This window comes from Furipterus horrens, unplaced genomic scaffold, assembly GCF_987537825.1.
Source record: "Furipterus horrens unplaced genomic scaffold, mFurHor1.1.pri manual_scaffold_6, whole genome shotgun sequence".
Taxonomy (NCBI): Eukaryota; Metazoa; Chordata; class Mammalia; order Chiroptera; family Furipteridae; genus Furipterus; species Furipterus horrens.
This window is the reverse complement of record NW_028327176.1, coordinates 188,306,883-188,334,471: the sequence shown is the minus strand read 5'-3', so window position 1 is coordinate 188,334,471 and position 27,589 is coordinate 188,306,883. Positions and strand designations below refer to the sequence as shown.

General features: G+C 45.4%; 1 protein-coding gene across 1 annotated transcript; it reads left to right on the top strand.

The window, feature by feature from the left end:
- Window positions 1-1,065: 1,065 nt before the first annotated feature.
- TAGAP (T cell activation RhoGTPase activating protein) lies at window positions 1,066-10,230 on the top strand. Its single transcript, XM_090280041.1, has 10 exons — window positions 1,066-1,183; window positions 1,749-1,833; window positions 1,921-1,974; window positions 2,316-2,382; window positions 3,731-3,897; window positions 4,583-4,744; window positions 5,255-5,364; window positions 6,735-6,930; window positions 7,494-7,611; window positions 8,228-10,230. Exons 2-10 carry the CDS (start codon window positions 1,807-1,809, stop codon window positions 9,478-9,480), a joined length of 2,154 nt encoding a protein of 717 aa, XP_090136167.1. The 5' UTR covers window positions 1,066-1,183; window positions 1,749-1,806; the 3' UTR covers window positions 9,481-10,230.
- Window positions 10,231-27,589: the final 17,359 nt, after the last annotated feature.

Genomic DNA, 27,589 nt, shown 5'->3' with positions numbered 1-27,589 from the left:
TATACATAGTAATATTTATAAATGAATGTATTTATTCAGAAATTATTTACTGAGTACCTTCTAGGTGCCCAGTCCTAGGCTAGATCCAGCACAGATTGCTTTCCTGTTTCTGTGTTTTGCAGGCAAGATGCACTCTTTCGGGTCTGGCTTCCTTCACTCCATGTTATTTTGTGAGACCCAACCATATTGTTGACTGTGTTTTTGGACTACACGTCCTCAGTGCCGGGGCACAGTCCCCTGTGTGGCTGTGTCATGATTTATGTACCCAGTCTACTGTCAGGGTATCTGAGTCATTTTAGATCGAGCCTTTCAGCCGTAGGAAAGACCAGAAATTCTCTATTAGCCAGCAGGAGGGAGCCACAGATGAGATTCACCACCTCCTTTCTCCTTGAACGTGGTCTGATCAGGGCAAGTTTTTGTTTTCCTTCCCTGCGGGTGTGAGAGCTGATCTGTGAATGAAGTATTAATTCTGACTCGGAGGTATGGAAAGAGAAGCGATGCATATTCCACACCAGCTGCTCTCCTGGACTCTTCCCAATTCCAAAGGAAACAGACCTGGCTTTGCATGGTGGCCACTGCTCCGTGGCACCTGTTCAGTTTCTTGGAAAGATAACACCCCACACTCAGAGGATGCTCGTCAAAGTGTGTTGATTGATGAACACAGTCAATGGTGGGTGGGCAATGGTGGGTGGGGGGAGACAGCGTTCAAACAGGATACAAAAAAGGGGGGCAGCTGAAATTACCACTTTAGAAAATAAAGTGATGTTTACGTCCAGAATAACACCCACTCCTAGTCACACATCCTACCTGTGACATTAATCAGAGCCTTCACCTATGGCCATATGTCATCTTTTCCACCCCTTGTAGTTTACAGATTTTTTTTACCTTGAAGTGGAAGAAAAAAAAAAACATAAAGAACCAGAGCTGCCCTAAAAGGAATGAGGAAGCGGGTGCTCTCCAGTGTCTGGCTTAGCCTGTGTGACAGCCCATGATGCTCTTTCCGGTCCCAGCAGAATCTGAGTTTCCACCTGCCCGCCCCCTCGCTTATAATGCAGAGCTCGTGAGGTAGAGCAGTCGGCTCCCGCTCGCCGCCCGTGGGTCAGCAGGAGCAGCGTCGCGCTGTTTCTCCCACTTCCCGCAGCTCCCCGGAGGAGAAGGAACTCTGGCTGGAGGTCCTCCCAGGGTAAGTGCCAGGAACTCGCATGCCGGGACCGTCAGCTGCTGGCAGGTCCTGGTCTTTCAGATCAGATCTGAAGGAAAACAGCCACACCACGGGGTTTGCAACGGGGTTATAAAGGTTCTGAACGTGGGAAGCTCTGCTTCAAGGTGAAGCCTGTACTTGGGAGCATAGGAATTCTGTAAAGGTTCTCTTGGTTTTGTGCTCCCGTTCTGGGAGTGCATGTTTTCCTTTTTGGGTTGGATGAGCAATGTCATGAGAAGCTCTTAATATAATACCTGGCCAAAAAATGTTAGTTGTTATTATACTTGTTTCTCAGATTACCTCTTGATGGGAATGTCATACACGCATAACAAAATGTGGCGTGGTAATGATACCAGGTTTAACTAAGAAATGTGTGTTCAGATGCTGTTCTTAATAGCTTAAGACATCTGGCTGGAGACAATGTACTTTAAATGAAAACTTTTCTACCTAACAGTTTCAGACTTTGCATTCTAGCAAAGTGGCGCTGAAATTCGCCAGCTTGCCGTGTGGGTCCCTCCTAACTCTTCCCTGTGTGATTTCTCCGTAGGCAGAGCCAAGGCCACACGGGAGTGACATTCATCACCAGACAGTCAGCCAATATTCTAATGAAGTTGATAAGCAGCTGCCATGCCGTAGGTACCCCCTTCTCCTATATTTATTAATTCCTGTTTTCTGGTGTCAAGCCAAATGTCTGTCTAACCTAACTTTTTCTCTTTTAGTCAAAAACACTAAATGCCACTAATATGGAGACGTTAATGGAATGTCAATCAGAGGTAAGAAGGCAATTTTTAGAAGTTTTTAATCTGTACTGGGAGAAGATGGAAAACTTTGTTTTAGTTAAATCTTGTTTGATTTATTTAATTATTAGAGTAGAAAATTAATATCATAAATGCAGTATATTAAACACATTAATGAGGATCTATATGAAATAAGACTTTACTATTGATTCTAGGAGCTAGAAAAAAATCAGTGGATTCTAGAAACTAGGAAAAAAATCAGTGAACTCTATTGACTAATTTTTAATATGAGTAAAATATTACATGTATATTTTGTGGGGAAAGCCTGGGTAGGTTTCTTCAGTCATTATTTTTAACTATAATAAATATATTTTTAGGGTGATATCAAGGAACATCCTCTGTTGGCGTCATGCAAAGGTGAAGACAGTATTTGCCAGCTGATTGGTGAGTTTTGAAAACATACCAGTCTTTTATGTCAAGGGCTTAAACAACAAATGTTCTTGGTTTGCAAAACCACACGATTTTACTCTACTAGGAATTACTTTTTTTTTAGTCTTCTTTTAAAGACCGCAGAACATTAACACTTCAATGGCAGGCTGCTCCAGCTCCCCGGGGCATCAGAGGGCTCCTACAGAAAGACCCTCCCAGGAGCTGGCCCCCAGCTCTCCCAGGGGTTCTTAGTGGGGTTACAGCCCTCCTGGCCAGTGACGCTTGGACAAATAAAGCAAAGATACACGTGAAGAACACAGTGCCTTTTTTGTTCTCTTCCTTTATAATGGAAAGGGAATCTAAGAGCGCATGTAGCAATCACGGCTGGTATCAAATTCCAAAGAAGCCACGGTTCACTTTCCTTTTTTCCAGGGCACTTTTCATTACGACGTAACCCTGACCCAGTTCTCCTGAGCGAGGAGGACGAGCCGCCTCTCTACCCACCCTCCTCCCCTTGCCAGTAGCAAATGTGTAGAAACATATGCCGATGCATTCAGAGAGTATAGCTTTTATCCTCAGGGGGGAAAAGGGGAAGGAAGGAGAGAGAAGAGAGAAAAGGAAGAAAATTTGTGAGAGGCAGAATCCGTTGCACACACGTCTTCAGGATTTTGCAAAGATAGAATATCTTGGTCAGGTTTACCGATCATTTCCAATTGCCACGTCGAGGCTCAGGCCTTCCTGCTGCGACTCGCGGACCCCCACATCCGAAAGCAGCCACCCCTGAAACCCTGGAGGTGCCTGCAGCCGGGCTGAGCGCTGCGGCTCCCTCTCGTGGCCGATTGGTGCTAGCGCGGCTGCCAGCCCCGCTAAGTGTCTTCACAGTGATCTTGTTGAGCAAGTCACTTCCCTCCTCCTACGTTCCGTTTCCTTCACTAGTCAAAGGAGCAAATGAAAATACTATATGCAGCATCAAAGATATCCACCACAGGTATTAAGGTCAACATGGGAACATGGTTGTCTGTGACCTGCTCAGTGAGGTTCTGCCAATTTTCTGCAGCAAACAGCTCGTGAGGGTCAAAACAGGAAAGGTGGAGACTTTGAAGAACCTTGGTGTTAATGTTTAGGGGTTGGTTGCCTTGGTAACAATGTGGTTCTTTTCTAGGTTGATTTTTAGAGATTAAGATGCATGCCTTCTGCTTTCTCAGTTTTTTCAGAAGTATCCCCTCCCCGCGTCCGCGCCCTGCGCCCTGCCCCCCAGCCCCCCAGCCCCCCGCATCCCAGAGAGGGTGTTCTGTGACTGATGATATCCATGGTCTTCCCTGGACCCCTGTTTGTTAACATCTGCCTTGTTCTCTTGCTGTAGAAGTTAAGAAGAGAAAGAAGGTGCTGTCCTGGCCCTTTGTCATCAGAAGGCTTTCCGCTTCATCAGATTTTCCTGGGGCCTCAGAGCCAGAAGTGAAAATGTCACTCTTTGATCAGCCCTTGTCAATTATCTGTGGGGACGATGACACACTCCCCAGGCCCATTCAGGTAGGCGCACGTTTGCTTGGAACGCGACTTCCGTTTTTTGCCAGATGTGAACCGTCCTTGGGTGGTCCGAATACCATCCTCAGGCTAAACTGTTGAGGCCAGTCTGAGTGTTTTCCACTTTTAGAAATGGTGTTTCCACCTCTGACTACAGTCAGGACAACACCTGGCTGCCTACCTTCTAGAAATCGGTTGAATTTGCCAGTGAGCTCTCAGATTGCTGGTCACTCTAACCTTGACTTCACAGAGTCAGGAACGCTGAAAATGGGTGGCTTCTGAAAAATCAACAGACCGAGATGCAGTGTAGCATGTGTGATCAGAAGTCCAATGTTTATATGGAATGATGCGCAAGGAGGGAGACCGGAAGTAATTTTAGAATGTGCAAAATCAGATCTTTCACAATTTACCTCCTCTTAGAAAAATGGCAGGGTTGAGGAAGATATTTGTTAGCCACGGGACTAAAAGGAAAAGCTGGAATTGATAGTCACTTGTTAAGGCTAATTGGGTATCATGGAGAACTCACTCTTACGGGGAGGATATTTTATGACACGTAAAGTTAGCTGCTGTTCCTATGGGCTATTTTAATTCTCTTTCTCCTACCTAAACCTAGATTTTTAGTGGACTGGTAGCAAAGCATGTCTTCGAATCAAGGGTAACCATTTCCTATTTGCATGCCTTTTTCTTATAGGATATCCTTGCTATTCTATGCCTTAAAGGCCCTTCCACGGAAGGGATATTCAGGAAAGCAGCCAATGAGAAAGCCCGCAAAGAACTCAAGGAGGAGCTCAACGCAGGAGCCGCGGTGGAGCTGCGGAGTCTCCCGGTGCACCTCCTGGCGGCCGTGTTGAAGGTGAGTTCACAGCGTTGGCAGCAAAGAACCCCCCAATGGGCTCTGACACATAAACTCTCAGGCTCTAAGCTATGGGCTCTTCTCTCTGCAAATTGAAGCGAGCTGATCTTGGGGGTTTAATTTTTTTATTTTTTAGTTAAACCTCTTCTTTATTTATATAAACACCTGTGTTTCTGGGATCCCAGATTCCAGCAGAAAGCAAGGCATTCAATTCCCCCACAATTTTGATGAGAAAGGACCTTGGGTTGTCCCGTGGCCAAGGGCATATCCCTGAGTCTGATGGCCCCTTGGATGGTGACCTTACTGTGTCTGTTGTTGGGAAGTTGCAAGAGACGAGAGGGAGGGAGAGAGAGAGAGGAGTCCCCCAAACAAATCAGAGGCAGGAAGGAGGGGGCATGGCCGGTGGCAGGATGAGCATAAAGTCCCTGAGATGGGACCAAGTTGAGATAAAGACGCCAGCACATTGTACAATGCAGACAGGCCAAACCATGCCCTTTCCTCCTCCTCCAGGACTTCCTCCGAGGTATCCCACAGAAGCTGCTTTCCTGGGACCTGTTTGAGGAGTGGATGGGTGCCCTGGAGACGCAGGACGAGGAGCACAGGATTGAGGCGCTGAGACAGTAAGTGGTCACAGCCACTCCCGGGGCCTGGCCCACGCGGACTCTGTCTTTTCGTTCGTGACGTAACGGTCAATGTGTCTCATGAAATCTGGAACAGTTAGGGAATCGGAGTGGAATTGTTCATCTACTCCCAGAATAAAAATCAGGAGTTAACCTGGACATTGACAGAAAGTGTTTTAGCCAAATGAAAAGCAGTACTTTTTCGAAAAGTAGAACATGAACTTCAGTACAAATCACAGGAGGTGGGAGAGTCTAAAACTATAAGTCATTCAAGAAGATATGAGACAGAATCATGTCGGAACTGGGGCTACCCTTCACCCACGTAGGCTGGTGTCCTGCAAGGCAGCCAGGGCCCATCAAACACCCCTTCAAGCCCAGTAGAGCAAATCTGGAAGGGAGTCTTCTGCTCATAAAATTCCACAACACATTTCATATTCTTACAATGAACCAAAATGACAATTATACAAAAACAAATTCCAGTCACAGCAGGAATAATTACCTATGTCAGTGACAGTATGACCTGTTAGTGACCAGAGAATCTTAGATGCCTAACTTTAAAATATCAGCCCTTCTGCCAAACCTATGAAAGTGTGCCTGTGTATTAGGAGTGTCCCACATGGCTCAGTATTTTTAATGAAATAGTAAATGTTTCTAGAATTGAAGACATTAGAGTGTTTGTTCCAAAATGAAAATGAGTTTCATAAAGCCCTTTCAGAACAATAATGTCTTATGAAAAGTGAAAATGATTCGTATATTAGTCACCATTTCATTTTTTGAAAAAGTAAAGCTTTAAAAATCGAATTTATTATTTGTTAGTAACAATGTTGCCATTTAAAGGCTGCCTTGACCGTAGTTATGAACACACCTTATAAACTGGCTTCTTCTCTGTAAGAATTTCTCAGAATGGTACAAAAAATGTCTCATCTTTGTTTCATGATCGCAATTCAGAAAAAGACAAATGATTGTGTTTAAAAAACAAACAGTCTTGCAGTGTTAGAAACAAAGACATTCTACCTAGCCAAATGATTCCTCAACAAAGTGACTTTCACAATACGAACCTATGCTATTGATGGCAGGAGTTAGTGCTTCCTAACCTAAGATCTGTATAAATAACGAAAGGTTGTGTTCATTAGTGTCCCGATTGTACAGACCAGTTTCTTGGGTTGTCACATGTCGTGACCAACTGGTTTCATTCTGTGTCAGCTGCCCCTGGAAGTGTCTGAATGAGGATTTCACAAGGTCACTTGTGAAAAGGCAGCTTCCTCATTTGAAAGGAAGTCTGGGTTAGTGAGGAGGTTTCCGCTTGCTGCGCCCATGCCAGCAGGACCGTCCGCCTCTTCTTGAACTTCCTTCCCTGAACTTCATTCCAGGGTGGCCGAGAAGCTGCCCCGGCCCAACCTCCTGCTGCTCAGGCACCTGGTCTCCGTGCTGCACCTGATCAGCAAGAACGCCGAGGTCAGCAAGATGGACGCCAGCAACCTCGCCATCTGCGTGGGGCCCAACATGCTGACCCGGGAGAATGACCAAAACCTGTCCTTCGACGCCCAGAGAGACTTGAACAATAAGGTTTGTCCCAGTCCATTTCCGAGAAATTCTCAGTGCATGATCGCGCCGTCTGCCTGCAAATCACAGCGAAGGGACGCCTCCAAATTTCTGGTTCAGGGGCTCAGTGAACACGTGAAACACAGGGGTTTTGTCATCGGTCCACTGCTGAATGTATGCAGTTAAGGACGCTGACGAAGCCTGGGCCTGCGCCCTTGGTCAGCCTGGAAGACAGAGCCTAGCGCTGCTGGTTTTCACGCCCCCATCTCTCAAGACACAAAGCCCTTTCGTGTCTGTCCTTGTGCATCACGTGGTCAGTCCAACCACCAATCTGAGACGCTCCCTCCTTAGGTGAAAAACTCAGTTTCTTTCAAGTAAAAGTTTTTTAATTCTCAAATAAAAATAACTTTAATATAGATGATGGTTACTAAATTTGTGTGCTCTTTTTAGACCCATAAAATCTCATCTCTTATGTTCATTTGGGCCCCGCCCTAACAATTGACCCCCACCCCCCACCAAGCCCCGCGCCCCCATTAAGAAAAATACAGATGTGTTTAAACTGACAATCTGCACGTTTGTCCTCACAGGTTAAGACTTTGGTGGAATTCCTCATAGAGAACTGCTTTGAAATATTTGGGGAGATCATTCCGGCGCATTCCCGGGTGACTTCTGAGGACTCCCTGGAACCCACTGACAGCGGTTCAGGTACAGGCCTTATAGGGGATTCCTGAAGGTTACGGTCCATTGTGATAAAGTGTCTCTGGTATTTGAAGGGGGAGTTCCATTTATAAATCATAGGATGAGAGTAGACTCCTCTGTAGGGAGGTCGTAAACAGGAAAACTTTGCTCTTGAATCTTCTTGCAGTTTCTCCTCAGGCTGCAAACACTCCTTCAGGCCGAGCCTGGCACTTCCTGTTCCTACCCTAACTCGTGAGAAACTGCTAACTTTACTGAGGTCACGTTGGCTAGAGGGCTGGGATAATAAGCTTTTGTTTCCACTAATGGAATACAGGTCCATTAAAATGGAAATGGACCCCAGAATAGAGCCATCCAAAGGATCAATTTTTCAATTTAAGAGCAATAAGTTTTCAGCAAAATGCTATTTTCTCTCTTTTGTGCTCTCTCTCTCTTTCTCTACCTCCATATAGTCAATTTGGAAAGAAACACCAATTTAATGTAGCAAATACCTTTCATTTCAAACCACAAAGTAGCCCCGCCAAGTTACCTAGCGCCATCCTCGGCATAAGTGGGGTGAACTGTCCTAAAGCTCATTTCTAAGAGAATCGGAACAGAACGCTCAGCTGTCCTCTCGCTCCTGCAGACACGTCGACCCTGCAGAATGACTCGGCCTATGACAGCAATGACCCTGACGTGGACTCCAGCGCTGCTGTCAGCCCTCCCGGCAGGCTGTCGCCTTCGCCCGCGGAGCCCAGGGGCCCGCAGTGTCCCCGGCGGTCACACCGGGAGCCCGTCGCGAGCACCGTAGGCAGACTGAAGAGCCGCCTCTGCGAGCCGGACAGGAGGTACTCAGAACCCAGCCTGGCATCCTCGCCAGACCCCGGGAGCCCAAAAACGAACCCGAAACTGACACGGAGTGAGGATGACTTCAGCAGGGCCCAGCCAGCCTCTCGTTTGGGAAGTGAGGACGCCGAGGACCCATTTCCAGAGGAGGTGTTTCCTGCAGCTGAAGGCAGAAACCCGAGGCCACAGGACCTGACCGTGAAGAACTCAGCTCAGGCTTTGGGGTCACTGCAGGGACTGGCGCCCAAAGCCTCCTCCAGTGGCTCTCTGGACGCGTCCCTGGACAGCTCACCCGTGGCTTCCCCTGCCAGTCCCAGAAGGAAGTTCTTCACCCGACATCAGTCTTTTACAAAGAGTGATAACAATAAGCCCAACAGGGAAATAAAGAAGCACTCCATGTCCTTCTCCTTTGCCTCTCACAGGAAGGGGCCAAGCCGGACCCCAGGCTCAGTGTCAGTCAAGTCCAAAGGCTTCACCAGGCACCCAGCAGGGAAAGACGTCAGAAAAGAAAGCCAGCTTGCTGGACGCATCGTCCAGGAGAGCTTGTCTGAGGTCCACAGCCAGGCGGCTCTAGGCTTTAGCTCGAGAACCCTTGCCCTGTCTGTTGAGGACGTGTTCCACCTGGTGGACCAGAGGAGGCCCGGAAGCCCGCCGTCCTACGAGGAGGCCATGCGGGGCCAGGCCCTGGATCTCACTGCCTGCGGGAGCCAGACGGTTGGCAGCATGAGAGCCAGAATGTCCAGCCTGGACCCTGGGCTACCACCTTGTCTACCTTTTCCCCACGGAGGGGACTCAAGAAATCAGTGTGGTCAGGAGCCACTTGACGGGCTCAGACTCTCCCCCAGGACTGAGAGCTGGCAACAGAGCAGAGCTGTCCATGCTTCTGTGGACACAATAGGACAAGGGACTGTCATGGGGAGACCTGAGCTGCACGGCCTCAGAACTGTGTCCGAGTCCAGGGAGAAGAGCAGGCGGGACTGCCTGGTGCGGCGGTGCAGCCAGCCGGTCTTTGAGGCTGACCCACTGCAATATGCCCGAGAGTCCTACATTTAGGAAGGCAGGCAGGTGCCAGGATGGGGTGCCCGGCGTCCCTGCAGGGCATGGCCACAGGTGGAACTGCTTTCAGACTCTGTTTTCAAAAAGTCGAGAATAAGCTGCCTTCGAGAAGTTGCTGGAGCCGTCCTCTCGAGGCCCAATGGCGCTCGGGTCGTGTCTGTGCGGCCTGGATTTGTGCAACATCTTATACACGCGTGTATATACTTGTCTGTGAACTTGGGGTAAGCTGCATTGCCCTTCTCTGCCTCCTGGGGCACTTTTCTACTGGTTAGTGTTTAAAAGCAATGTTTTCTTTTTTTAATGTTGTCTCAGCTGGCATGCCGATTTTCATGTTTTCCACAAGCTCCATTTAAGGGAAAATGTGTTCAGTCTCTGCTGGGCATTTACTAAGCAGCCATCTGACAACTGGTTGCCACAGGAAGAAGAGAGAAACAGACGGCAAGCCACGGAGTTCAGGGTCTGGAGCTGTGACGGGTATCACAAACATCGGTCCAGGGAAAGGAAAGGCCCGCATGAACGTGTGTGCAGAAGACTTCAATGTGCCCTTTTAATCATCTAATTTTGAATTGGGGTAGACTAGTGAAAATGCATTCCGTCCATATGGACTGAGTCATTGCACTTTGAGTTTCCTTATAGGCAGGGATGTCTTCGCCAGTGGCGTGGAGGAAATTACTTTATATGCATTGGATGTTGTATATAAAACTTCCATATAATCTCACTACAATAAATTGCCTGACTTTTTCACAGTAAAAATGTTCATTCTTTATTGACATGTTGCTTCCTTGCCCTCGGTACACAGAAACCCACCAAGAAAATCATTCACACACTGATTCATTCAACAAGCATTAATTGAATAGGTATATTTATTATTCTAGACTAATAGGCAGAGCTGGGGAAAGAGACAATCCGTGTTCTTCAGATGTTTACAAAACCATAAAAATGTACCCACTTTCTGCCATTTTTTTCAGCAAATGGTCATTCAGAGGCCAGCAAATTTAGTGTGCCAACAAGGGAATAGAAATATAGCAAATATAATATTTCCTGTTTTTTTGTGAGTTAATTTTTTGGTAGTTTAAAAAACCTTATTTTTATAACACTCCGTTTGCTTATTAGCAAACATAATGGTAGAATGTTTGTCATATATTAGAACTTTAATCCTCAATGGTTAAGATATTTATCCAGATCTTGGAGCCACTTGGAGATTTTCCTTATTTTATCAACTTCTCTCAGAAAACACTGTATGTTTTTGATTTGTTAAAGAAATATTTTTGTGCTGGCTAGCTACCAGCTGGTGAAGACCTATTTTTTTCCAGAAGTAACTATTAATAATGTAACACAAAGTTAAAAATGTTGTAACTCGGGTTGCTCAAGGCAGCATGTTCAGACCCAAAAACATCATTTAAAGTACGTACCCAACCACCACCAGTAATGTACAGATTTCCAGGGCAGACACTCCCCTTTGACTGCTAACTTAAGAAAAGCAATCCTCTTCCAGAGTTGGACGCTAATAGTGATCGTCACAATTTTCAGTATCTCCCATGTGGCTGGGCTGTACTAAGTATTTCGGAACTGAAAAAAACCCAGTGTTCTACCATGTTCCAGCAATGTCTTGCTGAGAATCAGCGAACTCCCACCAGCAGACTAGTAAGACCGTAGGCTGGAAGCCTCCGATCTGTGCCACTTGACCACTGACCTGACCCAACTCAGACCACGAAAACCCTGCCCCAAATGTCCTCATTTAAAAAGCAAGAGGAGCCTGGAAGCCTGCTCCCGACTACATGTCTGTGGCACAGCTTGCTGGTAGACGCCGTGAGTGTCTTGCAGTCAGGCAAACGTCATTGCTGTCACAGTGTCTGAGCGGCGGGCCAAGGCCTGGCAACTGTTTCAAATGCCGCAGCATGGCAATCCCACTTCTCTCCACAGCGCCCCGGCCTCTGAGGACAGGGCCGCCCGGCCCGCTGACCGAACGAGGGAGTCGGCGGAGGCCGCCACAAACAAGCACCTTAAACAGCAGAAGCGCACTGTCCCACGGTGTCAGAGGCTGGGACTGAAACCACGGTGTCGGCAGAGCCAGATCCTTCTCAAGGCCGTGGGGCAAGGATGTGCTCCAGGCCATGGCTTGTACATGGTTGTCTCCCTGTGTCTCTTCACAGTGCCTTCCCTCTATGTGCATCTGTCCCCAAAGTTCCCTTTCTTACAGGGACACCAGTCATATTGGATTAGGGCCCACTCCAATGACCCCGTTTTACTTCTTTAAAGGTACATTGTGAGACACTAGGAGGTAGGACTTCAACAGATAAATATGCAGAAGTCGGGAGGGCAGACAACACAGTTCAACCCTCAACACTGAGTTTCATAGAATATCCTCGACGATACCTTAATTACACCAACAATTTCAATACTTCACCATGAACAGAGGCCCAAGCTTACAGTGAGAATTGGATGACATTAGAATGATACTTCAGTTATGGACCAGGAACAACCGGCGTTCTGTCCCCCAGGGACCCCCTCAGGGCCATAAGTCAGAACTGGGACCATCACCAAGGGACCTGACACCAATGTCAGGTGTACGGTAAAATGAGGCTGGAGGTCAAGGCCTAAGGAGGGGCTTCAACCTAAATCCAGGTCTGACCCCCTCAGTGTCCCAGTCGCTGGGCCTCCCCAGCTCCCCGGCATTACCTGCCTGGGCCTACCTGGCTTAGGAGGACCCCGGACCCCCTCACCAAGCGAAAGGCAGGAAGCACATTCAGTGAATGCGCCCACTGGCAAACATCCCGAGTTCCATGTCCTGGAATCTGACGAACAGACTAGCACTTCTTCCTCTTGGGGAAGGTAAGAAATTTTCTCACCTCCTATAAAGAGGGGGGGGGGGTTGCCCCGTGCCATGGCCAGAATCCCACATGACACCCTGCAACACACTGTGCCCACCCCACCCCAGCACCACCCAGGACCCGGCCCAGAAATGCTGACTTGTGGATGCAACCAACGTGGGGGGTCATGCCAGGGCTGAGCAAAACTGTCGTCACTTCAGGGCCCAAGCCCGACATCTACAACACAGATGTGGCACTGGGGTCCCCGGGCCTGTGGAGCTGATGAAACAGATCAGTGAGTGGCCACAGCGCCTCCCATGGCCACAGATGCGAACGTCCGTCCAAAGGGCGATAAACACTGTTGATCCTAGCGCACTATTAAAACAATAAATTCTAGCTGAAGTTTCCTGATTGTGATCTCCCTGGAAGAACCGCCAGTACTTTCCTTCCTCCCAAAGGGCCGGGGAGACAGAAACCTCCATCAGATGGGATCTCACATATTCTGAGTTTTGTAATTGAATTATGTAAGATCTTAACTCTATCTGCAAAGGGTAAATTACTGAGGAATCAAGAGTACAAACATTTGGCTGAGGGTAGAAACACATCACGTTCTGGCTACACTTTATCTGTAGACTAAGACCCTGTACTGTGTCAGGTCCCAAGTATAAATTACATGCGAAGGAGGAAAGAGCACTGGGGTGAGGGCTGCCCTCCTCCTATTAGGGGCTATAAAGAGGGGGTGCAGTGAAACACCCCAAGGAAACGCAGGGCAATAACATCTCTGTAGGGAAAGAAAGTCAATGTGTTGGCCCAAGAAGGAATACGAGACCCGAATTCACAGGACCTGAGTCCACACCCTACATGTGCTGCTGTGGGCCAGGTACCGAACTGTCCTGAGCCTTGGTTTCTCCAGACACAAAATGGCAGAAATCACAACACTGCATCAGGTGTGGGATAGACATGACAAAAAACCCAGACAACAGAAGCTTATGCAAGAAGGGGGTTGTGCTCTTTATTAAGGACAGAGTCCAGGGCCAGCGTGGAGGGTGCCTGACATCCTCAGGCCCTTGCTTCCTCCACGACCAGGGCCAGCTTCATGGGCACAACTCTGACGTTCAGAAGGGCCCAGAGCCACGGTTAATCCTCTGCCGTTACAACACCCTTTCCTTTTGTGCTGCCCCCTGCGAACCACGTAACTAATCTTGTTCACACCGTCTAGCCTTCTAGTCCAGCATCCTTCCTGTGGGCATGATTCTCTTCCTCCAGCCTTGCCCTCCAAATGCCAGGCAGGAACTTTCTTTTCTTTTTAAGTGTATTTTATTGGTTATGTTGTTACAGTAGTTCCAATTTTTCCCCCTTAGCTCCCCTCTGCCCAGTATCCCCCTTCCCTCCAGCAATCCCACCCCCCTTAGTTCATGTCCATGGACCGTGCATATAAGTTCCTTGGCTTCACCCTTTCCTATGTTATTCTTTAGTTCCCCCTGTCTATTTTGTACCAACCGATCATGCTTCTTAGTCCCTGCACCATTTCCCCATTTCTCCCCCTCCCACCTCCTAGCCGATAACCCTTCAAATGATCCCCATACCTATGATTCTGTTCCTATTCTGGTTTGCTTAGTTGGATTTTGTTTTTATTTTTTAGATTCAGTTGTTGATAGTTGTGAGTTTGTTGTCATTTTAGTGTTCATAGTTTTGATCTTCTTTTTCTTAAGTGCCTTTGACATTTCATGTAATAATGGCTTGGTGATGATGAACTTCTTTAGCTTTACCTTGTCTGGGAAGCACTTGATCTACCCTTCCATTCCAAATGATGGCTTTGCTGGATAGAGTAATCTTGGTTGCAGGTTGCCTTTCATCACATTGAATACTGCTTGCCAGTCCCTTCCTGCCTGCAAAGTGTCCTTTGAGCAATCACCTGATAGTTCTATAGGCACCCCCCTGTAGGCAACTCTCCGCCTCTCTCCTGCTGCCCCCAGGACTCTCTCTTTATCTTTCACCTTTGGCATCTCAATCATGATGTGTCCTGGTGTGGCCCCCTCTGGGTCCAGCTCGCCCGGGACCCTTCGTTCTTCCCAGACCTGTATGTCCATCTCCTTCGCAAACTTTGGGAAGTTTTCCTCATTTTTTTCAATTCTTGCTTCTTCATTCTGCACTGGTTGACTCTTTTTTTCTTCATTATTTTCCAAATCATTGATTTGAACCCCGGTTTTCTTCCCTTCACCATTGGTTTTGTGTGGATTTTCCTTCATTTCACTTAGCATAGCCTTCACTTCTTCTCTTATGCATTTGCCGTACTCAAGTATATCTGTTAAGTCTGTGAGCATCTTTATCACCAGTGTTTTGAATTCTTCATCTGTTAGGTTATCTATCTCCTCATCTGTGAGGTTGGCTATCTCCTCATCACTTAGTTCTCCCACTGGAACCTTGATCTGTTCCCTTTTTTAGGCCATACTTCTCTGTCTCCTCATTCTGACAGGTTCCTGTGTGTGTTTGCCTCCACATCCCAGGTAGAGCTGTCACACCTGTTATGTTGTAAGGGGCGGAGCCTTAGGGATTCATCAGTAGAGGGCAACCTGTTTCACCACGTTGTGGCACTGTATGTGGGGGAGGGGTCTGAGAGGGAACAATGCTGCCTGCCCAGCACTCGCCCCGTTTCCAGGCACCTCTCCCACTTCCACACCGGACTGGCTCCCCTCTAGCTGCTGCCCTGGCCATCGTCCCCAGAGTGGGTGGGTCTGTGAATGTTTTAGTCCCTTTAACAAGCGGACCCTGTCGAGAGACTGGCAGTTTCTGCCTCCACCCCAACCCCCACTGGTTTGCACAGTGAGAAGCAATGAGGCTTGATTTTCCCCGGTGCAGGGACCGTGAGCTGCGAGGGCCGGTGAAGAGCTGGGAGCGCTCCCCTGGTGTCCCTCCTGACTTTTTAAAACGTGTGACTGTGCTTTCTCCAGCCTGCCACTGCTGCCTCTGCTGTGGTCACCACACCGAGTCCTCTCTGCCCTGGCTCTGCCCCTCCTGCCTGTCTGGGTTAGTATTTCTTCTTTACATCTTTGTTGATCTTCCATGCAGTTTGACTTTCTGGAACTTCTGGTTGTCTCTGGTTTTGCAGTTGTTGTATTCCTTCTTGGTTGTGGAGGGAGACGCAGCATGTCTGTCTATGCCTCCATCTTGGCCAGAAATTCAGGAACTTTTTTGATCAATAACTTCCACCTCCTTCCCAGTGGCCAGACCTAGTCACCTGGCTACATTTTTCTAATAGGCACACCACCCCCACCCCCAACAAAATCAATTAGAATGAGAAAAGGGAGGAGGACTTCCAGCCCTTGACACAAAAAATCAAGTAAAGAGGTCATAGATATAGTAGAACACATACTAATGTAGTTCCTTTAATACCAGGAAGCAGGATAACGCACAGATTGTCTACTTAGTATAATAAGACAAGTGAAAATGTTAAATATGATATGGGATAATATAAAGGTAAGGCAGGTAATATAAAGATAAGGCAGGTAATAATCTAAAAGTATTTCAATTATTTATATGCATGTTGTGAGAATTTTATAATTATGAAAGAATAGTTTTAAGTAAAATCAATTAACAAATGGCCTGACCTCCTACAATATAAAAGATACTGTGCTTGCAGAAGAAACTTATAATCTAGTAAATAAGACACCCTTGAAGGTAAAGGTAAGTTCCAAATGAGTGGCAACAATATAAAGGGAAGAGTATCATTGGTTTCTTCATGGTCTAATTAAGTTTAGGAAATTTTTCAAACTTAAAGGAGCTTCTATATGAAATTCCAGAGTCAGTAACAAAAGAGTTCCACCAAAGGCAAGGCATTCAAAATGTTCACGAGAGGCTGCGGGTAAGCATTCATTTGTTTGATTGAACCATATCATCACTGAAAAGGGAATAGATAAGACTTTTTTCCCCATCTTTGCTGAAAAAGGTATTTCCTATCCAAAAGTGTTTTTGGAGAGTATAAGGTATTAGATAACTGCTAATATGTGGGATGTTCCTCTTTTCAAAACAACACATCTTGTTACTTTCCTTACCAAAGATCCCCAAGGGCTTCTTAATGACATTTTTATTGTCTAAAATCCTTTACCTACTACCTACCATTCAAGGCCCACCTTAATCTAGCCCCATCCTAGGTAACCAAACATATTTTTCTTTAACTCTCAAGTGGCTTTCTATACAAATCATAATTATAGTAACAGCTAACACTACGTTTCGGAACCTGAGATACAGCTAAAGCGGTATTCAGATGAAAATTCATGTCCTTATATGACCAATTTTCAACTGGTGTGCCACAGGAATTTTTAAAACATGCAGTACCTGACTAGTCAGGGATGCTGACCTCTTTTCCCTTAGGTTTTCAAATTTAAAAAATGACAGCAGCCAACACAACAATAGCCCTCCAGTGTTAATGAATAAAAATCATACCTATTTTTGGTCAGACCCACAAAAAATAAAACATTTTTTGGTGTGCCACAGAATTTTGCTAATTAGTTTATGTGTGCCATGAGATGAAAAAGGTTAAAAATTGCTGCCTTGTATGATTATATTGATAAACAAAAATAAAAGTGAATGAATTAGCATACAATTCATGAAGTTAGAAAAGCAGTAATGAAACTTAAGTTGACATTAATGATTTAAAAACAAAGAAAAGTAAAACCTGTCAATAAAATCAAAGCTGGTTCTGTGAAAACAAACTTCTGCCTAATCTAAGCAAGGAAAAGAAATAAAAAATACACAACATGAGAAATGATTATGGAAATTAATGACAAAAACTGAAAAATCAAAGGACTTCTTTGCTGAACTCCATGCAAATGCATTTGAAAGTGTGAATGAGATTATCACTTCTCTAGACAAATATAATTTACCAACCTAATTTCAGAAGAAGGAGAAAATCTAAAGAGATGTATTTTATGCAAGAAACAGAGAAAGTTGTCAAAAAGCTAGCCAAACCCTGCCCCGGCCACCCTGTGGGTTCACAGGGATTTCTCCCATGTCTTTAAAGAACAGGCCATTCCAATACAATTTAAACTCTCTAGACCAAAGGAAAAGTTTTAAATTACATTTTTAAGGCAAGTATAACACTGCTATGAAAACACAGCAACAATTCTACACACACACACAAAAAATGAAATTATAGATCAATGTTATGAATATCAATGTAAAAATCCTAAATAAAATATCAGCCGACAGAATGTAGGAAGACCAACTGGAGTTAGCACAGGAATGCAAGTGTGAATCCATGTAGGAAATTTACTAACAAAAGTCATCATTTCAGTAACAGTTGCAGGGAAAATATAATCAGTGCCACCAATCCTAAGGCACCTGTCAAAATTTAATCTCCAGTACTAAAATTTTTAAATTTTTAATGAAATAGAAATCAATAAATATGATGCCCTGGCCGGGTGGCTCAGTTGGTTGGAGCATCGTCCTGTACACCAAAAGGTTGTGGGTACAGTCCCTGGTCAGGGTGCGTACAGTTGGCACTACTTCCATTTATTATCTAACATTTTCAGTTTCTCTTCTGAAATTTCCTGGCTTCTTGTTTAAGGAGTACTTTTTTCCTCCTACTGGGCACAGTTAATTACAATCTGCTTTAGAACTGTGGCCTGATGGTTTCATCATTTCAGTCATCTCAGGTTCATTTCTTTTGATTGTTTTTCTCTCTTGAAAATATGTCACGTTTTCCAGCGTCATCGCAAGATGTCGATTCAACACGGGAGGAGACAGATACCGTGTCACTCCCGAGTCGGGCTGCACAGCCATTCTCGGCGGTGCAGACAGACTCTTAAGAAGCTACACCATCGTCTCTCGAGACGGACGGCTGCTGCCGCCGCCGACGACGATATTTTAAACAGTTTTTGGACTGTACCCTGGACATTGTGAATGTTATGTGGTCAAGACTCTGAATTCTGTTGCACTGATGCCCCTGCTGACATCCCATTTGAATAGGCAAGCGACCTGGTTCGACTCAGACTGCAAACCCTGTCTCCCCTGTGGTGAGTGGCACCTCAGACCTCAGTCCGCTACTCTTACCTGTAGCTGCGAGCTGCTGAGTCTGCCTTGTGCGTGTGTGGTTAGGGGGTCAGCAAGATACCTGGGCAGAGTTCAAACACAGAATTCAGGTCACCCCTTCGTGGGCAACCCCTCACCCTCTCATTGTCATGATGGCCCCAGGCTCCATCCTCGGATTCCTTAGGCCAGAACTATGAGAGGCCTTCCACTGGGGTATGACACACACACACACACACACACACACACACACGCAACCATATACCGAGGAACTCACGCTCTCCTCCAAGATTCAGCTCCCGTCTGCCTGCTTTTGTTCAGTCCCCTGATCCCTTAGGTAGTTTTTTTGTAGTTTGTCTGGAGTCTCTAGTTGCAACTTGTGGAGGATTGGTCTGTACCACTGGGCAGGTGACTTCTTCACGACTGTGTATGAAATGATGAGTAAAGAGCTCTTGACCATGGAGTGGTGTGCCTGGTCCCCAGTAGGTTTAGGAAACATCAAGTGTGATCATATCTTGAAAAGTTTTTTTGTCGTGTTAGATGTCTATCAAGTATCTAAGGAGGCATTGAGACATATATAGAAACTGACCAGTTTCCAAAGATGCAAATATGGCAAATGTTTACAAACAACTCTTAAGAAAAAAATATTAAGGTCTTAAGGAACCAGAAACATGTCGAGTGGGTGACTCTTACCATAGAGTGATAGGGAAGCCATCCAGTCATTTCATTCAGGACCCCAATTATTTTTATCTGTGAATCTGCAGCCAAAAAAAAAAAAAAAAAAGTGATGAGATTTCATTGTGGTTGGAAATCAGAAAAAGTGTAGCTTCCTTTCTGGCAAACTTGTCGATGGCACGATATTTGAACTGCGTGTATTTGGGTCCTAAGAAAAATTTTATACGGCAAGGCTTAGAAATCTAAATCTAAAGCTTTAAGGAACTGCAAACATCCACAGACTTCAGAGCACCCTGAGACGCATACAATCAAAATTCATCCCTTTCAAGACTTTTAATTACAAAGAAAGTTCAACGGCTTCCTTCAGATAGAAGTTATTTGGGCACTCAATGAACTTTACAGCAGATCCAAGCAGCTGAACTCCCTGTAAAATCAGGCATTTAGCCCCCAAAGAGATCGCTTTTCAGATTGCTAAACTGGTGTTGCTAAATTGAACAGTTCTTGCCCAAGAATTTCCACAGGTGTTCATTTGCATGTGTGAAATGCCTCCTGTTACACCAGTATTAAGCAAGCCACTGGAGCCAAGTTTCCAGTCTAACTTGTGAGATTGGTATCTGAGTATCCATCCCCATAGCAGAGATGGTGGTAACTTTTCAAAACTTCCAGCCATTCCTAGAGATTGAAGAATCAGGAAGTCGAAAGGCAAAATTCAAACTACAGCCTGCTGGTCCAAGCTCGTGTATTAAATGGCCTGGCTTTAAAAACGTCTTACTTCGTATTCTTGCCTCGGTCGTCTTCCCCCTGCAACCGACTGGCACCTGATGACTGGAAGCCTCCTCTTTCAACCCCTCTTCAAATTCCACCTTCCCACCCGGCCCAGGAGAGAATGGCTCTTTGCTCTTGGAGTCCCCTCCATAGCCACTGTCATTCCTCCCAGGTGTGGCCACAGAAGCAGGGCGGGCCAGGCCCTCCGTCACAGGACCCAGCCTGCTTCTCCAGCCCACTGCCGCGGGTGTCACCCTGCCCACAGCTCCCACACACAGGCAAGCCACCCCACCTGTGCTTTTTCCTTGCCATTTGCCCACCCAGACTGTCCGCAGAGTCCACACTCACCTCCCCTGCCGTGCGCACACTGCCTCCCCCGGACGCACGCACTGAGCCTTCCTCCTCTCTGTGCCCCCACCCCCCCCGTTTCCACGTCCTCCCTCTCGTCACGGTTTTCTGCCCCTGGTGGACCCTAACTTCTTTCAGGGCAGAAGTGGGTCGCATCTCTATTTGTAGTCCCCAGGCCTAAAAACCTTCCTGACATGTGCTCAATGTCCCGTACATGTGTGTTGAGTTAATGAAAGAACAGTAACAATAAATGAACGTGAGTGTGATTCAGCCAGAAAACTACGGCCACAGTCCCCCGTACGTGACTCATATGCTTACGCCTCAGCCTCATCTAGAGCTTCCTCTGAATTCGTCTTTCCAGGCCGCCCTTGCTCACCCTCCCACCGCCATGTCCTTCTCTGGTCATCAGCTGTGGAGGCCCGTGACCTCCCTCACCCTTTCCTTTTCTGCTGAGCTCTAGATTCCAAACAGCCCGGGAAGGAGATGAGAGGCTTGAAGGGGTGATCGTGTTAGCTTTTTCTTTTTTTTTGGTTCTGCCTGGTGCTGTAACTAGACGGGGAGTTCTTTCTTTTGTTTTGTTTAAATTCACTGCTATCTCATTTAATTCTCACCACTTCACCAGGTGAATATTAATATCCAAGATTTTATAGATGAGAAGATTATGTAACTGGCCATGGTCACCCGCTAATGAGCGGTGACGTGGGTGTTTGATCGACTGCATTCTGAAGACCAGCTCTTTTTCTTCACCCCAGCACGCGGGACAAGGGGGCGAATATGCGAAGCTGGTTTCATGTTCTTTCTGTAATAACTCCGTTATCTCCCACAGACCTGAAATATGTTTAAAACTGCAGCGTAGTTCCAACAGAATGGATGATGGTTATCTTTGATCGGAGATAAAGGCAAAGACACTCCTGGCTTTAAATTAAAACCACATAAATGTGATTAGACTCATGGGTCTAGTCACATCTGCCAAATTCATCTGCAAAAAATCTATTCAAGGCTCAGATCCTTTGACAAAAACAACTCTTATTTTTAAGAATAGAAGTGTTAGGGGGTTTTCATGTCTCTTTACAAGAAGTTTCCATCCGCTGGCTCTAAATTTTACTTTTTATTCAAAGGCCTGGCATGTGTTTGTACTGAAAGCTTCCCAGGAAGCTGAGCGCCTCTTTCTCACCGAGTCACGGTCTCACTCCGGGGCCAAGGCCGAGGCGAGCAGCGTCCTCACTCTCAGACAAGGGAACCGCCGAAACCTCCCAGATCAAACGGCGATGGTGGGTAAGCACCTCGATTCCGAGCGCCGCTGTGGGAAGCGGGGAAACACAAAGCTACGGTCCCAAACCTGAGCCTCAGATTCAAGTAACGACTTCGCAGAAGAACAGGGACTGATCTGGAACTCGGGCTCCTTCAGGTCAAACCCAGGTGTTGAGGGGCTGGATCTTATAAACTTTGAAGTCCTCCTGTAAGAAAAAGAACGCAAAATAACCAATTCAAATTTAAGAATAAACACAAATATTTATGTAGAACCAGAAACAAAATCACACATTATAAATTTAATGAAGTTGACATCAAATAAATGATCAATGTAATGAAGCTGTAGATTTTTTTGATAACAAATAAAATCACCCCTCAAAATTACATAATATTTTTATTAACACTCTTCTGAGACAGTTCAATAATGCTTCTTTTCCTGTAGTTTGTGGCTGCAAACCCTTTTTAGTCACTTCTTCCTATAAATAAAGGTTTTGTAATATTTTCTGTAGAGAGAATAAAAGTTAATTTTTTTTTAGCTTACTTGATTAAAATTTGGGGTTCTCTCCAACGTTACAAGTTTACAATAATTTACTTCCGTTCCTGAACTCATTATTGTAATGTCCTGTAAATTTCTAAGGTTGTTGTCAAATTTGCAGAAATTGCTATCATGTTTCTTATAAGAGCTGTAAAATCTGGGGAAAATTTACACCGACTACCTTCTAGCTTCATATGGGTCAAATTTTGTTTCTCTTCTGCCACCCACATGCTTTCAGTATTAGGGTCTATAAAAATCATCCTTCTATGTATGTGCTCTTGTGCCTGTCAAAGCTGAGTAGGCAGACTAGCCTGTGGTGATATCTCTGGAAGCCCTTCCTACCCAGGACAGCATTACTAGCTTACCTATTGAAGAAAGTGACTGCAAACCACACAAATAAATCTCTCTGATTAAAATAAAAAGTATCCATAAATCAACTTTCCCTCAACTCTGTCCCAAAATCCCCATGATCACTCCAAGGGGTGGGGGTAGAAGGTGGGGAGGGGTTGGTCAGAGTGGAAAGAGAGAACCATCTTAACTGATTCTAGTTAAAATATCTTTTGCAGACTTTGCAAGGCCCGTGTGGCCACGTGAACCCATTTTTGAGCTGACCCTTCCCAAAGCCTTAGGAGGGACCCGGGTAAGAGGTCTCAGCTCAAGCTGCCTTTGCTACACAGTATAACCCGCTCCGGGCTCCCGAGATGCTCAGGCCCTTTGTCCCCCACTGACAATCAGTGCAGAAAAAACACACCTGAGCTCTGAGAGGACCTCTGTTTCCACCCCCGGCCCCCATAATCACACCACCAAGGCCGTCAGGTAAGTTGTGGAGGGTGGAGGCAGAGTCCCATTGATGACACACACCGGCCACTGGTCACTGGTTTCTCACAGCGGCACTGAGAACCTTGCTCCCGCATTCAGACCAGGAACCAAGCTCAGAACCTCTAAGCGGCAGAGCAGAGCCTGCAGCAAGCTCCCTTACTCTTCTTACTTTCGACAGCTGCTTCCTAGAGTTTTTTCTCCCTAAAGGAACACATACTCTTTAGAGAAAACATATTAGGTACAGAGAAATAGAAGAATTTTTAAAGAAGTTACCAGCAGTCACACTACCTAGACCCAACCATAGTAAGATTTTGGCCTATTTCCATGTTTTATGGAACATAGAAATTGAAGTCATTACATTAAATGAACCTATTTGTCCTTATTTTTAAAGAAACATGTTGTTTGTCAAAAATATAAAAAATATTGAAAATTATAAAGAAACTAAAAACCATCTGTATTAGTTTTCCAGGGCTGCCGTAACAAAACACCAAGAACTAGGTGGCTTAAGATGTAGAAATTCATTGGTTCATAGTTGTGAAGTCCAGAAGACCAAGATCAAGGCGTGAGTCAGGCTGCTTCCCTCTGAGAGCTGGCGAGGGAATGTTTCACGCATCTCTCCAGCTTTGGGGATTCACTGGCCATCTTTGGCAACTGCTGGCTTCTGGAAGCTTCGCATCGATCTTCCTTTGTCCTCACGGGGCGTTCTCCCCGTGGGAGGGACTGTGTGCAATCCCCTCTTCTTAAAAGGACGCCGGTCCTGTTGGATGAGGGGTCCACTCCAATCCAGTATGACTTCATCCTAATTGAACTAATTACATCGGCAAAGACCCCGTTTCCAAAGAAGGTCACATTATGTCTTCAACATATGACTTACAGGGGGAACACAATTCAACACAATTCAACCCATGACACCATTCCGAAATCCGAGTCAAAGAAAACCAATGTTAGCAATTACTAGGTAGTTTTTAAAATATGGCCACAAATTCTTTTGGCATCCTTCCCATTGAACGTGTCTTCTTTCCTTGAGTTTGGGCAAGTTGGCAACTGCTCCGGGTCCTGGTGTTCAAGTCATCACAGCCCAGGCACCTGACAGGGGCATGAAAGAGCTTCCAGCTGTTTCCAGCCCACAGTTGTCAAATCGTCCTCTGTCTGAGTCTTACCAGGTGAGTCATCCCCAAGCCTCATGCAGCAGAGACAAAATCATCCTCACTGCTTCCTGTTCCAAAAGTTCCTGACCCACAGAACCTGGGAGCATAAGAAAATGGTTATTGTTAGTTACACAGAAATAATAACTAGAAATGTTAGGATTTTTAGCCTTTTTTCCCCCCCTGTGTCTTTAAGAACATATTTCTTACTGAACTGAGTCACTAACTTCTTAGATCAAAAGGAAATGATAAATAATTCATCTGAGATTCTGAGATTTTCTTCAAGGAACAGGAAAACAGATAGGCTACATTTCTAAACATTAGCATCCTGTGTACTCGTACATAATGAGATACATACCCCAGAGGTAACACGGTGGGAGGGAGACAAAGGGAAGCTTAAGGACTGGTACACAGTTTACTAGTTTTGCCCAACTCAAAGTGCCACAAAGCAGGCAAACCCCAGAGTTTTAAAGATGCAGAAAACACGTGACGCCCCTGCAGACGAACATGATCAGACCCTGCACCTTTCAGCTCTCGCTTTGAGAAAAGGGGGAGTGTTGGTTCTTCTGAGCATCATACCTCAACCAGTTAAGCCAATATTAACAGATACTGGAATAAAATCCGTTTTGAGTGGCCATCAAACGTGACATTTCCTCTGAAACGTGGGGTAAAGCATGTGGGGCAAGAAATACGTTTTCTAGGAAAGGGCAGTAGCCTCAGGAGGGACAGCTCAGGCAGGTTTTCCAGGGCAATGAACGATCCGCATTTTAGTCCAAAGTGAACAGGTTGGCCTTATAAATCCTGGTGGGTCGTAAATTCCTCACGACTGAGTTTTTCATTTTGACTGCTCTCTTGGGTAGCAGAAGTATTTTTTAATGAGGGACAAGACGGTCTAGCGAAATCGGTCTTGCCTTGAAAGAGGACTAACACTTCAGTGTGAGGCTGTTCCCAGCCTTTTCCCCTGGAGCCTCTAGATTCGATGTGTAATTATCTTCTGATCTCGGGTGTAGCAGAAAAGCCTAAAGCGGGTGGGCTTGTATTCTTGTAAGGTAACTTGCTTTGTTTTGCCTCAATGCTCATAAGATCTGTTTCCTATATCCTTGTAATATAAAAATGTTGCATCACTTTTTCTTGGGATGTGGTGAACCCTTCGAGTCTCTGTATTCAAATACTTTTTAGCTCGGGAAACACTTGTTAAATTGATTCTTGAGTTGTTGATTCTATTTTCCTGTAGGAACATGAGTCTTAGGTTCAGTTTTATCCCCTCTTTTACATGCCTGTCACCTCCAGCGCTGGGTCGATGTTGTTAATCCTTTCCTCTAGATTCTGGTAGCATGTCTCAGGACGGTTCTTTAACTCACTGATTTGACAGTCGACAACATTCTCTAAATGTGGATTTGAATTCTGTTATTTCGTCTTCAACTCCTTTGAATCCCTTATTTCTTTGTACTCTGGTTCATATTCCGATTCAGACACATTAAGCTTTAAGTTCCTCAAAATTCTAGGCATTCCCTTACCTCCAGGGCTTCACTCACGGTATTGTTTTCCCCAAAACGCGTTTCCCCCCTCACTTCATCTGGCAAACCCCCACAACTTCAGGCGATTTGAGCTTCCGCATCCTTCCACACAGGAAGCTTGCCACCACCCCCGTATGGGTGAGGGGTGCTCATGCGACTACTGCGCCCTCCCACAATATTATCTCACGTATCACACTGGGCAGTAAGTGCCTGTTCTGCCCCATTAGGGTCCCGAGGGCAAGAGCCATGGTGATTTTATTGTCCTTGTATTTTCAGCCCCTCCCCCAATTCTTGACACTTAGAAGTATCTTTGCCTATAATATCGCTCCCTTTCAATCACAACTAATAGTCTCTTTTCCTCCTCCTTACGGCTTTCTACTCTTACTCATGGGGTGCGGGGTGGTGCTTTTAGGGATGCCAGTTTCACTTCTTGAGATCCGTCTTCCTCTGTTCAAATGCATGCTCCCTTTCTCCTGTTTGACCGCCTTTTTTCACAGACTTCATGTTCTTTTCCTCCTCCTCCTTCTCCTCCTCTTGCTCACCCTCATCCTCCAATAAAGGAAATAAATCCAGACCTGGTGTCTGCCAGCAAATACAGCATCACAATTGCTCCGGCCTTACCCTGTCTGCCTGGCTGTATTTTAAATCTTCTCAAACTAAAGCACAGACTGCTATCCACACTCCTGTCCCCTCCCCCTGGGCTACATCTTCTAGACAGGTGGAGGCCTTCCCACTTCAGTCCATGCCATTTTAAACCAGCAGCCCCCGACCCTGTCTTTTAAAATAAATCTCAGGGACAAAAACATTATTGGATAATTTTGGAAAGAACCCTTGAGCGCACTTTGGAATCCCTAAGTTATGTCCTACATATTATATTAGTTTCTTATCAAAGAGACCTGACTACTTAAGAATACTCACAGCTGAGGCATTCATAAAATAAAGCACAATTCCACCAACGTTACCATATTTTCAGACACCAAGTAAGCTGCATGGAGAGGAGGGAGCCACCCGCCTGCCTTCCAGGAGAGTGAATCATCTCTACCTTCCAGGCCTTTCCTTGTTGGCAGGCCAGGGACTCACGGCAGGTGTCTCATCTCCTGGATCTAAATATAATCTAGGGTTGGGGAGAGATTCCATCCATTCAATACAAGAAAGTGTATTTTAAAACTCACTTCTGCTTCCTGCTAATGGGATTCAGGTCAGGAGACTTTATTTTCAAATAAAATCTCACAGATATCCAGTCAGGGCAGATGACTAGGTTGCACGTCAGGTCCCCAGTTGGGGGCGCGAGTGAGAGGCAACCACACAGTGATGTTTCTCTCCCTCTCTTTCTCCTTTCCCCTCTCTCTAAAAAATAAACAAATAAATTTTTTTAAAAAAATCTCACAGATAACTAACATGACTTGTGATTAATTAACACAGATGCAGAAAAAAAATTCAGTAATGTTATTATTAAGGTATTTTTTTGTAAAAAGCAATTAACATACTTGTTGGGGTTTAAAAGAAGTCACATATATAACTGGCAAGTGCACCTCACAATTTGTGATATAGGTTCCTGAAGACTCATGTAAAAATAGGCTTAGAATTAACATATATTCCAGATTAGATACCTTTTAGAAGACTATCATGTGAAAAATTTTTAATGAAGATTTGTAAAAAAAAACAAAAAAACTATGGTTTATGGTAATTTTCATTTTTAAAATCTTTGATTTCTTTAAATTATGAAGAAAAGGATAATAATGCAATACTGTCTAATATTTTAAAATAAAGACATGCAGACCCAAGGATATTAGACTGTTTCAGAACATTGGTTTGTTTGTTTTTTAATTTGAAGGTTACTATTAACTGACAATGGCTTTTATAAATTCCAAATTAGTATTTTCCTCACCAAAATCAAGGTAATTTTATAGCGTTTATGTCTCCAGCTCTGGCTTCTCATCTTCTCAACCTATAGGATGTTCTCATGTGGGTGTCCTACAAGCATCACAATATCAGAATGTTGCCTACCACGTGGAGGAAGCAAGTTGGAGCCAAAGAGAATTAAGACCGCAGAAGCCAAGAAGAAAGTCGGGGATGCTCACACTGGTGTCATTCAAATCATGATTCCAGCGATGCTTGAAGCCCCCTGTCTGCACAACGCTGTCATTCCTGAAGTCGCATGAACCACCTTGATAAATTTCAAAACATTTTCTTGCCAAGCAAGTTCAAATGGGT